The sequence below is a fragment of the Mugil cephalus genome, chromosome 4 (genome assembly GCF_022458985.1).
Source record: "Mugil cephalus isolate CIBA_MC_2020 chromosome 4, CIBA_Mcephalus_1.1, whole genome shotgun sequence".
Lineage (NCBI taxonomy): Eukaryota > Metazoa > Chordata > Actinopteri > Mugiliformes > Mugilidae > Mugil > Mugil cephalus.
In genome coordinates, this window is record NC_061773.1 from 24,328,657 (window position 1) to 24,343,926 (window position 15,270).

General features: G+C 40.7%; 2 protein-coding genes across 2 annotated transcripts in view; one reads left to right on the forward strand and one right to left on the reverse strand.

The window, feature by feature from the left end:
- The window catches only part of acad9 (acyl-CoA dehydrogenase family, member 9), a 15,208-nt gene extending 13,978 nt beyond the window's left edge, over window positions 1-1,230 (forward strand). Inside the window, exons 17-18 of the mRNA XM_047582728.1 lie at window positions 295-367; window positions 665-1,230. Of these exons, the coding sequence (XP_047438684.1) occupies window positions 295-367; window positions 665-765 (174 nt within the window). The 3' untranslated portion in view covers window positions 766-1,230. The remainder of the gene's footprint in view (window positions 1-294; window positions 368-664) is intronic.
- On the reverse strand, window positions 1,224-15,196 carry cfap92 (cilia and flagella associated protein 92 (putative)). The gene is made up of 16 exons (XM_047582306.1): window positions 15,116-15,196; window positions 14,262-14,530; window positions 13,128-13,394; window positions 12,769-12,971; window positions 12,333-12,552; window positions 12,158-12,244; window positions 11,180-11,305; window positions 9,253-9,437; window positions 8,314-9,143; window positions 7,997-8,191; window positions 6,533-6,806; window positions 6,289-6,453; window positions 5,964-6,140; window positions 5,554-5,704; window positions 3,124-3,335; window positions 1,224-1,393 (listed from the first exon to the last, which is right to left on the reverse strand). The coding sequence occupies exons 3-16, from the start codon at window positions 13,384-13,386 to the stop codon at window positions 1,232-1,234; spliced, it is 3,246 nt and encodes a 1,081-aa protein (XP_047438262.1). The 5' UTR covers window positions 13,387-13,394; window positions 14,262-14,530; window positions 15,116-15,196; the 3' UTR covers window positions 1,224-1,231.
- Between the last annotated feature and the right edge of the window lie 74 nt (window positions 15,197-15,270).

Sequence of the window (15,270 nt, forward strand, 5' to 3'; positions counted from 1 at the left end):
TAGCTACAGATAAAAAAATGTTGAGTTTCATGCACTGGTTCGTGTTTGGCATACATTAAGAAACATCAATCATCTTGGTTCCCATCAATTTGTCCTTTTTTTCGTGGTGAACAGGTTCAAGCTGTTTAGGTGACAAACGTTTACAGCGGCCTCACGTATTTAGCTTTCATTTGTCCCGAGCGTGTTTTCCCGTGGGATTCATGAATGAACCCCCTTGTGTGTGTGTGTGTGTGTGTGTGTGTGTGTGTGTGTGTGTGTGTGTGTGTGTGTGTGTGTGTGTGTTCGCTCCTCTAGGTGCTGCTCGCAAGCACATTCTGCAGCGAGGCTTTCTTCAAGAACAATTACTGGATGACTCAGTTGCAAAAACGTAAGTACAACACAAAATGGTAATTGAGAACAGCCCTGTTGCGCTATTGCTTTTCTTTAACAACATCTCGGTACAAAAGACTTGCATGTGTTTGCGGAATTTCCACACCGAAGCCCGCATACCAACACTTGAAAACCCCGCTGCTTTTCCTTTTCACACTGTACGGCGCTTTTAATGACCTTATACAGTACGAAATCCAGACTCAACCAGTGACATGATCCAGACTGATAAAAAAATAAATAAATAAAAATGTTGTTAAAGCGTCTCATTTTTTCTCACCGTCTCAATGTGTTCCAGACTCTCCTGAGAACGACGATGCCAACATTAAGAAGATCGCCAAGCAGGTCCTGGACAACAGAGCCTACGTCTGCTCTCACCCTCTTGAAAGAACATACTGATGTCTCCTCTGGGACTGTAGCGTTTAGTCTCCCGGTCTTGTACTTATTTGTACATTAAATTAATACATTAAGCGGTTTATTTTATTAACCACGGCTTCACGGTAACACCTGAGATTAATGGATACCAGGCCTCATGAAGCTGCATCCCCAGTGCTCTTTAACCTTAGTGCTACAATGAACTACTGCACTCGCATCAGTTTTAATGAGCTTATCTGGTTATGTAGGTTCCTGGTTCTGCGGTGCTCCGATAAGGCTGTGTAGTATGTGTCTTCGTGTTGGACGCGTTCTTCTGTAAAGCAAAGATTTTCCTCTCGTCGTCTGTCAGAGGCGGCGCGTTGTTCTTGTACAGGAACGAATGCGGCCTGCTAAATCTGCTGCAGGAAGGAAGCACACAGACCTACTAATTATGTTCTCCGGTGTCTACCGTTTGATGACTTTTTCAAAATAAATGCGGTTGAACTTGAACTCACGTGTGGTGGCACTTGCTGGGCAGAGGGGCGTGTCTGGGGATGACGTTGTTTTTGCTGCTGAGGCTGCAGTTTGTGCAGTCGCCTGGAGCCAGAGCCACGCTCATCCTTTCCTCCGCTGCGCCTTCACCCAAGTTCATCACTGAGAGTTGAGGAAAAGGCTGCGACAGAAAAATACAGCAGTAGAATAGCAGAAAAAAATATATCGCTGCAATACATTTTCTTCCGATACAATATCGATTTAAAAAAAAAAAATCATGTTTTGGGCCGATCATAAATGACTTCCACACGTCCACCACCGCTTTTTCTCTACAAATGCAATAAATTAGAAGTGGATCATTTGGATTAATAATGTTTTTTGACTCAGTTCGCCATTAAATTATCACTGTCATCTGAGGTGCATATATAGCACCTGTATTTTAAGCTGCATTTAAAATTTCTCAGTGAATTATGTAGAATATTGCAATATATCATGATATCGCAATAATGTATCGTATCGTAATTCAAGTATTGTGATACGTATCGTGAAGTCGTTGCCAATACCCACCCCTAATATCAAATACAGAAAAACTAGCTTTTGTAGCTGCATCTATTCCCACCAAACACCAGACGAGATTTCAAAGTTGGTTTTTGGGCTACATCTGGTCGGTCCGTCATAGTTGTTGAAAATTGTGTTGTGTCTTTTTAACGACATGAAAGTGACAGCTTTTCACCTTTCACTTTTCAACCAAATTTAGACGTTGTTTAGACGCACATGAGTGACGTCTTTTCAATGTCTTTTCAACCACTTTTTGCTGGTGGGATTGATTCATGTTCCTCTGGCAGCAGAAAAGGTAGTTCATGAGTGAATTAAACAAATTAAAACTGAAATTATGAACTGATAAAACCAAACCTGAAAGAGAATGAAAAGCTGGGAGGGCAAAGGAGGCTAATAACTTTGTCTTCACTGCAAACTAAAATTTCGTATGGTTTATTTGACACACAATATTGATTAGTACGAGTTTTATATATGAATATTTAGTATATATTTTCACTACTTCTAGGCAACTGCATCACTTTGTGTTCTGTAAAATAATTATATGATAAACATCCAGTCTTTATTCGTTAAAAGTACTTATGTGTACTTTCATGCTCTTTCAGTGGAAGTACGTCCTCATTCAGGGACAGGTTCCTGTCTCTGGCCACAGACACATTGAGGAAACTTGACAACGCCTCCTTGTGCCTCATTGTTGCTCCTACTGTATATGTTTTACACAGCATTATACAGTATATTTATTTTATTATATAACTTAAATATCTTTCATATCTGCTTCTGTGTAGAATAGAATAAAATGCTCTTTATTGTCATTATACAGTGTACGAGATCGGAGAGCTTCTCCTTTTCACTAGTAAGTATATACAAAATAGTGCAAAGAAGGTGTTATTTACAATGATTTACAAATTACTAATACTAAAAACATTTAAAATATAAAGAAATTATAAAATAAAATATATTTTTTATAGCAGCAGTTGTAAAAGTGTAAACATATTGCACAAAGTTTTTAGAATAGCCAGTACAAGACACAATAGCATCAATGTAGCTAGAAGTTTGTCACTGCACATCCTATATTACGTAGATTGTTTCATGTGGGAGTTCAGGGTGGTGATGGCTCTCAGAAAGAAACTAATGAAGGTACTAGACACAGAATTTCCCTGGGAATAAATAAAGTATCTATCTATGTACACGTAGCTGAAATTCCAATTCCATCTAAATACAGCAGCTCTGCAGTAAATCCTCCATGGTGAAGGTTGTAATGTTCGGTTTTAGTTTCAGGTGTTGCTTTGTCTGTGTGATTGCTTTGTATTTCATTATATCGAACGGTTTATCTGTTTTACACATGTAGCCGTGTACCTCCAGCATCATGCCTGCTTTCCTCAGTGAATACTTCCTTGGCTCGTCTTTCAGCAGATCCTGAAGCCTCTCAGAGTGTCCTCTCATGTGACACTTGAACTCTGGGACGGGGCCGTCGGCTGGTGGGTCGCTGCCTCCAGGAAGCAGCTTCTTCAGCCAGCGGTCGTACTGAGCTCTGGCTGCTCGGAGCTGCTCCTGCTGCAGAGACTCTCCTGAGGATCGACAGCACACCCACTTATGTCCTTGGATCAAAAAGCCTCTGAAACGTTCGTACGAGTGACAAACTCAACACAAGAGGCGGTTTTACTTTTACACAACGGTGAGAGAAATGCATGACAGGACACTCAGAGGTAGCTGTCGTACCCCACTGATATAAATTAAGTTCCTTGCTGGCTAAATCTATTCCTCAGTTTGGTGTGGGAGTGCGTTACTCTGCAGCAACGACTTTTATAGTGGCTTAAATATCAACCATCTGGAGCTTCCATCAAAACATATCAATATTGGCTTTCAGTGGTGAAAAAAAAAAGCTTGAGCCCAGACAGTTATAGGAAAATATCCACTCTTGGATTTGCTTAGACTGTTAAATTTAGTGCATTTTTTCTAGGTGCTAGGTACTGCCTAGTGTCTAATAGCCGTGGTATGCTCTATTTCTTTTTTATTTCTTCCTTAAAGAAAGCAGTTTTAGCAGTGAGAGACTAAATGGTACCAGTTTTTTGTCAGATGAGCTTGGTTTACTCACCAATCATGAAAAGGGAATCAAGTGGCACATGCACGGTTTGCGTGGCAAGAACAGAGAAAGTGGGTCAGAGCTCCCATAAAATCTTTATTAGACTGAAATGAGTGAACGTGTCGATCCTCCCAGAGCTTCACCAGGCAAATGGCACAATGACCAAGAGCCCAGACGGTACTACTGTCAACTTTTGACAAGTTATAATCGGTATAATATGACAATATTATATGTGATTTGCTGAGATTTGCAATGGGTTGTTGAATATATATGTATTTATACGAACCTAGGGAATTATTGTCTGTAACTCTGAGCATGTGGAAGATTTAGGATTAGGATTTAAGATGTAAGATTTAGGGGTCTCTATGTATGTACCAACACATTTCTACACTTTCTACACTGGCTTTAGAGATTGGTCTTCCATAGTTTTTACAGCAGCCAGAGGTCAAAACCAAGAGATGAGCATTCAGTAAGTGACAATGTGAAACCACACCAAAAGACGCACTAAATCCTCTACACCGATTAATGGCCCAAATAGTTGCGTCAGCCATAACACCATCAAAATTCTAATTCTGAATATCAATATATGTGCGTTTCTTCATCTTGTATGTTTTGAGCATCTGTCAGGTCCAACATAGTTAATACTTCTGATTATATAGTAACTAGGAATGCATTGCATCATGTTTTTAGCTGGAAAGATCACGGGCTTAATGAAAAAACTGTTTGTACCGTAGAGAAATGGTTCCCTCATGTAGTGAGTTCTGAAAGGAAAAACGAAGTAAAGACGCAGCCCTGTGTTGGTGATGTGTAAAACCTTCCTTGAGTGCTGTGCTATGTTGTGGTTTTAGTTAACTGGCTCCATTTGATGTTGTTTATTTCTGTCTGACAACCTGCTGGCATGCTGGGATGCATGATCCCAGTGATCCATTGCATCTAAATTACTACCAGTAAACAACACACGTAGCTAAGGTTGAGAAAAGTGCACCTTTAAGACCTTTAAGATCATTAACATATTGTCTGTAATGGTGTGTGCTAATTTGCTTTTAGCCGTAACTCTTGGGTGCGTTTTTCAGCACTCTGGGATACAATCCTGGAAAAGCCATGGAGCAGCCTTGTCCCATATTCTGCCATGTGGCCTGCAGAAGTATTAACTACGTTGGCACATTATTGCTTGATGACACGCTGGTAAATTTAGACGTCTAGTGAGGAGCTTTAGTGGACAAGTTTGGGTTTTGCCTGTCGTAACCTGCTTTAGAAAGCTGAGTGAATAAAGCAGTTATCACTCAGTGACACCAAATATCCTGGCAGTTCAGACACACAAATGGAGCAAAAGTATGTAGTTTCCACTACAGGAGACAGTGAGACTCTAAAGGAAGAGTGCTCCAAGTCATCAAAGTTGCCGCTTAGGAGCTTGTGCTTTGTGAAGGTTCAACAGTACAAGATGCTACTTGATTGGTACAAGTTTGCTTGTTTTTTTGCTCACCTATTATGTCTTAATACAACAACTGCAAACACATTTTCTTGTGCAGGAGTTTCTGACTAATGAGAACGAGATTATAGAAGCCCAAGAGATATAACAACTCATGGACTGTCGACAATTAGTGGAGGTTATTGCGTTTTTGCTGCTGCAGTCAGTTTGTTTAGTCTTCCTGTAGCTGTTCTTACACTCTCCAGAAATGAAAGTTCCCTAATTAAGTCCATACCAGTGAGATGAATGGTCATAGGAGGTGTGCTGAAGAATGAGGTCGGTTTGCCGCAGAGCTGAAAGTCCATCGAGCGTTGATCCCAGGCCCACATGTCCCGTGAAAGTGTGGGTTTCAGAGTGTTGGCATGAAGGACGTTCTCTCTCCATGGCTGTAAGTGCGATGAAGCAGCACAAACACAAACTATCATCAGATACCTGTGGAGATTAGCCAGATGCTTCAAATACTCCTAGAACATTATCTTTACTGCCTCTGGGACAGTAAATAATTGTGTGAAGCAACGGCAGGACTAATATCATTAGTCACGTCATATTACGCGCTATTCAATACCCAATCTAAAGATACTAGTTAAAAAAAAAGAAGCTGTCCCTGCTCTAAGATCCATGGGAATGCCAGTAAAGTGAAGTCACCTTCCTCAGTTCCTCCACACGAGCTTCATCTGGATGTCTGGGGTGAACTTTGGGCTTGTTCATACTCGTGACCCAAACTGTGGAGGCAGCAGCGGAGTCGGATCTTAAAGTCACATCTCCGGGATCCACCGTTGCGCTGTGGTACTGCTGACTGTAGGTGAACCTCCGCCACGGCACCTGAGACGGTCACACAGACATCGTTATTATCTTCATCTATGTACCAGCTTGAAAGATGTGACATTCTGTATATTTCTAAGTGTCAATGTATTCCCTCTTTGCTGTCTAAGTTCCATTAACACTCAGCAGTAAAACCATCTGTACAAACCTTGGCCATCTCTGTACGGAGCAGATCCTTGTTTTGCTCATTGGAGTTGAAGGTTTGGATGCTGTAGTTGTGTGCGGGTTTGCCTCCAGACTCTTCTATCCTTAATACCGCAGCGTCTGGCTTTTGCAGTTGCTCGCTTTCCTCGTGTACCTTTTCAACATTTTCCTGGAACATACTGACACGTATGAGTGGCTCTGTTAATAAATCAAACTCGGGTGGAAACATTCGCTGTAGGAACACAGACCTGGATGAAGTTCTTCGTGTGTTGCTGTGCCATCTGCCGGCTGTTGTGTTTCCATCTGTCGTAGTCTTTGTTGTGCGTGTCGAGCGGTGCGTGTCTCTTCATCCTGACAGGTAGAGCGATCAGGTCCTTTTCAGTGTTTGCTCCGGCTTTTTGCTCCCACTGTTCAACACGTGTGCCATATTCCTCGTTCAGGCTGAGGATCATGTCAGCTGAGGGGAAGAGGTTGTACTGCACCACCTCTTTGAGGTGCTTCACTCGACAAAGCTGGCTCAACCTAGGGAAAAATACATGTGATTATTGCTCATTTTAATATAAAAATAAGTGCAGTATGTAAAATTTATATTATAATAATTTGACGTGATAATTTCGATTCTTCACCCAAGGATCTTCAGACCTTCACTCACTGAGACATCGATGAGGTGTCAGTCATGAGGATTATTATTTATTACTAAGGTACCTAGAATCTTGAATCAAGGTATTTTACAGTTTCTAATGTCTGTATAAATATTATGTGTGTATCTGCATGAGCACTGATGAATCACACATGAACAACCTCAAAGTCACTGGGTGGAGCTGAGACCACAAAGTTGGAAGTTTTTTGACGTATTTTTCCTACCATTACAAGCAGCCATGCATCTACAGTGGTGGATTTTTTTTATTTTTTATTTTATTTTTTTTGGACAATTAAAAATGATTAGTTCCATAAAAATACATAAGAAATTGTGATACCAGTGATCCACTAATGAAGGCCATGTTTGTTTGTTTTTTATTAAAAGACAGATTTTTCTGTTTCCGTGCTTCGTGTCTACATAAAGCCAACACTTTTTTTCCACCACTGTACCGTGTTTCTAACATGCAAATCAGTTGAGGAAAAGGTGAAACAGAATATGGAATATGTTTTCAGTTTGTTAAATTATTGTTGCACACTGCAGTATAAACTCTTCAAATATAGTCTGAGTATTTTTTTTTTAACTGCAGCATACTATGGTGAATGTGTAGAGGTATGCACTAGCAGTCAAACTTTTGGACACACTTCCTTATTGAATTGAAGGAGAAACTTTTGACTGCTAGTGTCTGTGGGGGGTCATGGTGGTAAACCCGAGGTGAATTATCTAGCCCCAGAAGTCCTCGTCATGTCTGAGATAATTTTTACCATCTTTCACTTCACTGTTTTGGTTTTATGTCCGTCGGGTTCACGGTTCTGGTTCATTCTCCTTTACCTCAGTCTGCAGCTGTTTTCAGTGAACAGCTTTGATAAACGTATGCTACCTGGCCGGAACCAAATAATAGAGCAGCAAACCTGGCTAATAGCAAACACAGTGGAGCATTTGCTGCAGCGGCTTATGGGCCAGACCTGCTTCACAACACGACAGCATGGTGCTACTATCAACTTTTTTGTACATGTGCTAGAACATGCAACATCTCGAGTTTAATACCGCTGCAATTATTTCCTTTTACGAGTACCTGGACAGCGCCTGGAAGCAGGGCTGAGGGAGCACACCTCGAATGTAGATAAGAGGCTTTCTCATGATGGTCTTCAGAGGCTCACATAGGTGGACAGGACTCAAGCCCACATCTAATGAGTCGTACATGCGTCTGAAGAAACCCAGGTTGGAGTTGTAGAGAACTATGACATGCTCCTCCTCACTCCCGCTTAGCCTGCAAAACATCACACAAACTACAAGACTCTCATTGTAACCTAAACACTCCTGTCCAATAGGCGGCTCAGCTGTGAAGAGTTAACACCGGCTGTTGGGGTAAGATAACATTGGTGGGCTTACTTCATAGGTACAGCCTCCCAAAGCCTCTTCACTGCTTTTTCTTGCAGCCCTTCAAGAACAAAGATGTGTGTCCTTGTATCTAGCACGTGGAACCCTGTTACAAAATCCAGATCCTTGCTCTTCTCGTGCTTAAAATTCATTTTGTAATTTGATAGGGCTGTCTGTATATTTTCCAGTGAGCGTGAGCCCAGATGGAAAGCTGCCGCGTTGATCTGGAGGATCTCTGACCTCAGCTTGGTCATCGCAGAGGAGTTGTTGAATGCAAACTGGTAAATGATGCGCCCGAACGGAGCGTCGGTCTTACAATTGAGTGGGTAAGCTATCTCGGCCTTCACTTTCAGTTGAGAGTTGGCGTCATAATAATGGCCTTGTGGCACGGGAGCTGCAGCGTCCGTCATCGTCTTCTTCAATCGGCTTCGCTCCCTGTCCAGCAGCAGAGGTGGAGGGCGGCTTTTAATTGGTAAGTACACCTCTAGGCTTTTCTTTCCAAGTAGCAGATCCGAGAGGTTTAGGCACGCAACGCCGTGAGTGTTAACGGCCGCCATCTTCTTTGTTAATAATGTCGCACGGCGCTGGTTTGCATTGTCTGAGCCACTGCCCAATGACGAGGGAGATTTTGCTGCTTCGTCCGACTTTCTGTCACGATCATGAACCTCTATCTCCAGCGGAGGACCGGAGAAGAACTCTTGGAGCTCTTCGAGATTCATCAAGCCGGTCAGGATCACATTGACGTCTTTGAAGTAGATGTCAGTATCATGCTTGTGGTAACTGGTCCTGTGTGCTTCGAAGTTATCGAACTTATACTGGCAATATACAGGCATGCATCTCTCCTGAGGAAAGAAACAAAAACACAGAATGACTAGAGCTAAATCCACTGCATAAAATCAGAAAATCTACATTTTGTTGGGAAATGTATTCACATAGTTCACAAGATTGCACCTGTAAGACGTGGAAGGGCACAGGGGATGAAGGCATTGAAGTGGCTGACACAATTGTGATGACCAGAGGGTTGAGTTCAGTCTTCAGCTGGTCTGACATCAATGGTTTATCCAGAGAAATGTTGCACATGACTTCCAGTACACCAGAAGAACACACCAGGAAGCGTTCAGTCAATGAGGTGTCACCTGGGCGTCACAGATATAACAGACAAAACGTTTCCTTTAATGAATAACATGACGTCTGAGTGTTTAAACCTTGCTATCGTATCAATCTTGCTAGCGACAAGCCTCAAGACGTAGCAGTGAGGTCCACGACTGACATACAGCACCTCAAGAAAGGTTTAGAAAGATCTGCAAAGGCGTCCATGAATTCTGAAGACTGTGACTCTGTGATCATAACCTTCACACTGGCTTTGAACTGTTGGAATAGCTGTGAACATGTGCTCAGACGTTCAATGTTCCACAGGATGAACTGTAACAACCCCAGAATTTTCATTTATCATCCACAGCTGTATTTTGACTTTATTGCTAATTACAAACATTTATATATGTTCATGCAACCATCTGGATTTCCTGCACTTCTGCACGAAAACGATTCAAAACATCATTCGATTTTCACACAAGTCCTGAAAGTAATTACATATCTGTGACTTGCGAAAGAAAGTGCACTACTAGGATTAAAAGTTAATTTTAAGGCCAAATTCGAGATTGTTTGTTTGTTTGTTTTTGCAGAAAAGCTGTTTTGCTGCTTCTGGGCCAGAGTGATTATTGATGGACCACTAAATTCTCATTCATACCAGTGAGTGCTAAAATAAAATGTCTTTGAGTTGAATCTTAAGGGAAAATGCAACATGCAGCAAGCACACAAGCCATTCTACAAAGAAGAACAAGAAAAGAATGACAAAATGAATGTTTTTGGGGATGGCCAAGTCATGTTGAGGAATAACCTGAAACAAGCAGTTTATTTGAAGAAACCCCACCAGCATCTCAGGCCTGAAGTAGTTCTGGACTGCAGAATTTTCCAAAATGCTATAGGCGACTGATGAGAAGTTACTAGAAATTTTTAGAAACGCTGATATTGCTGCACAGGAGGGTCACAGCAGATATTAAAAACAAGGGTTCACTTCCTTTGGCACCTCACAGATGATCTATGTACATGCACATGATGCATTTTTTCAAGTAAATATATGTTAATATTTCCATTTCATTTGTTTGATTGATCTCATTCACTTTCAGAATTAAATATCTGCTCATGTTTAGAGACATTTTTGTGCAGACATGTAGAAAATTCCAAGTGGTGCAAATACTTTTAAGCGACACTGTAAGTTTTTAATTGTCAACTTGGATATACGCTAAAGAATCATGCTGCACCTCTGCACTGCCTGAGAGGGAAAAGACTTGTTTAATGGTGTCATCTGAGTATATCTGAAAAGAAATGACTGCCCTACAACAGCTTTGTTCCACATTTGCAGGGCATCATATGACTATAACTCAATTACAGCAACTCCTTAACCTCAGAAAGTAAGCGAGTATGTAATGTGTAGAGAAGAAAAGCCCCTTTGTCACAGCTGCACCATGTGGGCTTGCAATATAAATATGAAAGGCGGCGACTGGAGAGGAACCAGGTTTCTGCTAGACAGATTCAGATCCTTTACTGAAGTGAAAGTAATAATGTCACACTGTAAAAGACAGCATCACACAGCGTCTCAATTACCTCCACTTCCATCTCATTTGCTTTTTCCAAAGTGAATTACTCTGCGATTTTATCTGCTCGGCCTTGTAAAAATGAGACGAGAGTGACTCTGGGGTTGAGCCGCTCACAACCAGGAGATGTTCTGTACATGTACTGTATTTATATTATAATGAAGAGTCCTACATGCAGGTAGCTTCTTTTGAGGCTATTCCTATGAACGCAATGGTTGACTCACCAGCCACCAGGCAAATTGGGTTGATCTCAACTGATGCTGTGCCAGTCTTTTTGATGTCCTCAAGGTCATAGACTTCTGTTGTGTGTTTTTCAGGACCTTTTTTCAGATGTGGTGCAAGATTCCCATCTATAAAAACAACATTTATATGTGAGTTTACTGTACATCAGCATGATGTTAGGCAGAGACATCAGACAACAATATGCATCAAGGATACATTGTGCTGTTAAACTTCATTACTGGAAAAAATGAAGAGATAAATTAGGGCTGGTCAGTACTGGTTCATACTGAATATTGGTATTTTTTTCGTTATGATATGAATTTTAGTATAGATCATTTTCAATGTAGCGCTTTTAAACACACATGGTGCAACTGCATCCCTTGGGCGTAGTGGCGATGGAAAGGTCCGAAAAAGGAAGTGGCAGAAGAGAAGAAAAAAGGTGCTGTCATTTAGTTTTTTTTTTTGTTTTTTTAGGGTAACCAGACATCCCTGATCGCTGGGGACAGTCCCCGTTTTGGGTGACCTGTTCCTCGGCTAAAGCTGTTTGCAAAAATGTCCCCAGTATTAGCTTTTTATGAATGAGAAAAAAAATGTTGCGTGCATACTACAACTACAGTTATTACGGTAGCCGGTTGCGCTGCTACTGACATCACAGACATAACAGTTTAAATATGACTAAATATGTCAAAATAAATGAAATCTCTTTCCACATCAGCAGGCAGTTCTAACACGAGGCCATATAAACCTGTTTTCCTACTAGTGTGGGATTATTCTACAATATTTATTCATCATCACAATAAAATAGTCCATCCTCAGTCAATCTAATGCATTAATTACTCTCTCAACCAGTAGGAACTGTTGTAAACATGTTATTATGCATGAGAAAAAAAAAGTACCGTAATACCATCAGAATTTTTCAAATAAATACTGTAATATACATCCAGCTCTAAGCTAAATTTACTCTCAACTGAATTTATCACCTTTGTCTGTTTTGCGATAGGCTTTAGATGCGTTTGACTTCTTCTCCCTCATGCTTCTCAGCTTGTTCACCATAGTCTTGATCTCACCTTAAGAGAAAACATATCATATCATTTGAAAGCCAAACACAAAACGTACAGTGATTGGGCCACGCTGGGGGAAGTAACTGACGCTCACCGCACACATCTGCTGCATTTTCAGACTGATCCTGAGGCAGTCTGAGGGCTTTGAGTCTTTCGTAGCCGGCTTGGCTGGACAGTTTATCCTTGCTGTTCCATATTTGAAGTCTGATTTTCCGAGGGAGCAGACTGATCAACGTGTCCCTGTTGACTCTGACGTTGAAATTCTGGGACCAGCCAACCCACGTCTGATCTCCTTCGCGCCACGTTCTCAGAATCTGTTACAACAATCCACATTTCGCATCGGAAACAAATATTTCATTCAGCAGCAGGAGCTTTTGAAGCGCGTTTGACATCTGCATGAAAATAACTCCTGTGCAAATAGGGGGGAACTATTTACTGTAACTCTACACCCTGTAGTTTATTCTTTCAGGATGTTTATGAATTTTTCATTAGATAGGTGGACACACATACATGTACTAGGTCGATATTACCTTGCACTCATCTGCTTTGTACATTTTTGCGACAGGACCAAACACTACTACGTCCACTTTGGCTGTCTCCGTGTCATCCGGTAATAACTTGTATTCAATGTGAAAGCTGCTCTGAGCTTTATGTGCTTTCATCGAACCAGTGGTTGAATCTTTATTTGCTTTCATTCCCTTTTCAGGAGTTTCCGAAGCGTCAACATCTTCCCCTGAAACAGGACACAAGTTTATGAATCCGACCAATAATAAAATTTTAGCTGTAATCTCCGCTTGTTTACTTTATAGTACTGAGATTCCCATGCAGCTAATATTAATTCCAGTATTAATGAATTAATTGTGTCACATGTTTGACATGAAAAACATACCTTGTGGGATAGCAAGGGCAATGTAAACGCTCCATGTGACGTAATAGGAGCCGTCATCTGTTTGTGCTGTGATATCCTCATCTGGAACTGACCTAGTTTCCAGTCCCTGTTCCTCAGACAACAAGTCAGCCTCCGGTACAAGGACGTCTTCCTGCCTTTTGTCTGCAACTTCTCCATCGTCACACTCTCGCTGTGGAAGATCAAGGCTCTTATCCGGCGCACTGGCCATGGGGTCGGCTTCTTCTGTAGCACTTTCCATAATAATCACTGTAGGAAAATGGAAAATGAAAAAGCAGTGCTGTTGCTGGTAAAAGTGTGTGTCATGTAGCCAAAATGAAACAACAAGTCAATTAGTTAACCTTTGAAAAATCCACACTTGAAAGTAAGATGTTTGGCAGGAAAAGGAGAAACAGGAACAAAATCCCTTCGAACGCCTTAATTTCAAAATCCAATTTTAATAATTATCTCCGCTTATTATTCTTATTGCTTGTTATGTGAAGGTGGGAACCTGTTTTGAAACTGGTTTAGACTGAGGGACTCAAATATTTCTTAAATTGACTCAATTTAATTGCTAGATGGATAGATAGATAGATAGATAGATAGATAGATAGATAGATAGATAGATAGATAGATAGATAGATAGATAGATAGATAGATAGATAGATAGATAGATAATATTTGCAATATAATACTGTAATTATTACTGTGACATAGATCTTGTCACAGTAAATTACTGTGAATATATCACAGTATATTACTAGAAATATGCAGTAAATTACTGTCTCACAATTCGTAAGTTATAGCTAAATAAAATTAAATGAAGTTAAATATATTCCTACATAATTATTACTGAGTAATTTAAAAGGGGAAAAGAAACTATTTTGTGTTCTCAAAATTAGATTTTTATTAGGCCCATTAACTTGTGGAAAATCTCAAAACAAGGCAATCGCTGACAATTATCTGCAAGGCCACTGTGTATGTGTGTGTGCTTTGTTTTTGTATAAATAATAATATTAAGAGAACATTGGATCCGTCCCCGGACAGTCAGAAGTGATTTAAGTCAATTTAGCTTAACGCTGACAAAGTCTCGTCTAAGAGTTCAGCAGAGTAACTTAAATGTCACTTGGTTCATACCTTCTTTCTTGTCACTTCAGCTGGAGAACTGGATGTCGCAGTTTAATGTTGTCGACTCGTTTCATTTCATGCCGTGAGTGTGAGTGAAGTTGAAGTTGCTGAAGTAGTTTTCGCCTATGACTTCGGCCTATGTGTGGTCCATGGTACAACGCGTCGCCACGGTAACCACGGTAACCACGGCAGTGGAGGAATCCCATCCAGTGAAAGAAAACACGCGAGAAGTTGGATTCACTTCTCGTCTGTGCGTCAGACTGATGCAACTGTATGGACTGACGGCAAGTAAATCAGTTTAGTGAAGCAAAAAAAAGAAGAAAAAAAGGAGTAGAATCTTAACCCTTTACAGGGCACTCATTAAAATAGATTTTTTTATTCTATTTTAATGTTTTATTTTGTTTATACTGTAATACTTTTTAATAATGGCTGCAAATACAACTTTGCACTTCACTGTGCATTACCGTTTGTATAACTGCATGTGACAAATAATCTTCTTATCTTAATGAAATGAATCAATACACTAACAAAAAGCAACTGAAACTGCATTTATTGTATTTACTGAAAAATTAACAGGAACCAGCGAAATATCTATAAAATAAAGCTGCAGACAAAACGCGGATCGGTAATTAAAAATGATGATCAGGAAGGAGAACAAAGGAGGGTTCAAGCTTTGCAAAAAAAAAAAAAAAAAGTCACATATAAGCGTGCATTACCCAGCACACAGCCAGTACTGTTACAATTCTTAACTGGAAGAAGAAGAAAAAAAAGGCAGCATACTTCTGTTGCAGGACCTATTAGTCTCTTGGGTATCTTACATCTTAACAAGGTCTTACCCAAGTGAATGGCAAAAGTTTACACACCTGGTGGCAATTATACCGAGGCAAACGGCAGTGGAGGACTGTTATAGAAGGCTATGTGTATGTTGGTGAAGTCCTGGCCGGGACCCCTGGTTGTGGATTTTGGGGGCAGTGCTAAATTCAAATGTGCTCTGTTTTTAACGCACGCCTCGTTGCAG

What these genes read in the sequence shown, in the direction of transcription:
- cfap92 (XM_047582306.1), bottom strand. Translation starts at nt 13,386, where the DNA reads ATGGAAAGTGCTACAGAAGAAGCCGACCCCATGGCCAGTGCGCCGGAT. An exon ending in TATGACCATTCATCTCACTG is followed by an intron (nt 3,336 to 5,553) that starts GTATGGACTTAA and finishes GTCGATCCTCAG; the next exon opens with GAGAGTCTCTGCAGCAGGAG. An exon ending in AAGCAGGCATGATGCTGGAG is followed by an intron (nt 1,394 to 3,123) that starts GTACACGGCTAC and finishes TTTCTGTCGCAG; the next exon opens with CCTTTTCCTCAACTCTCAGT.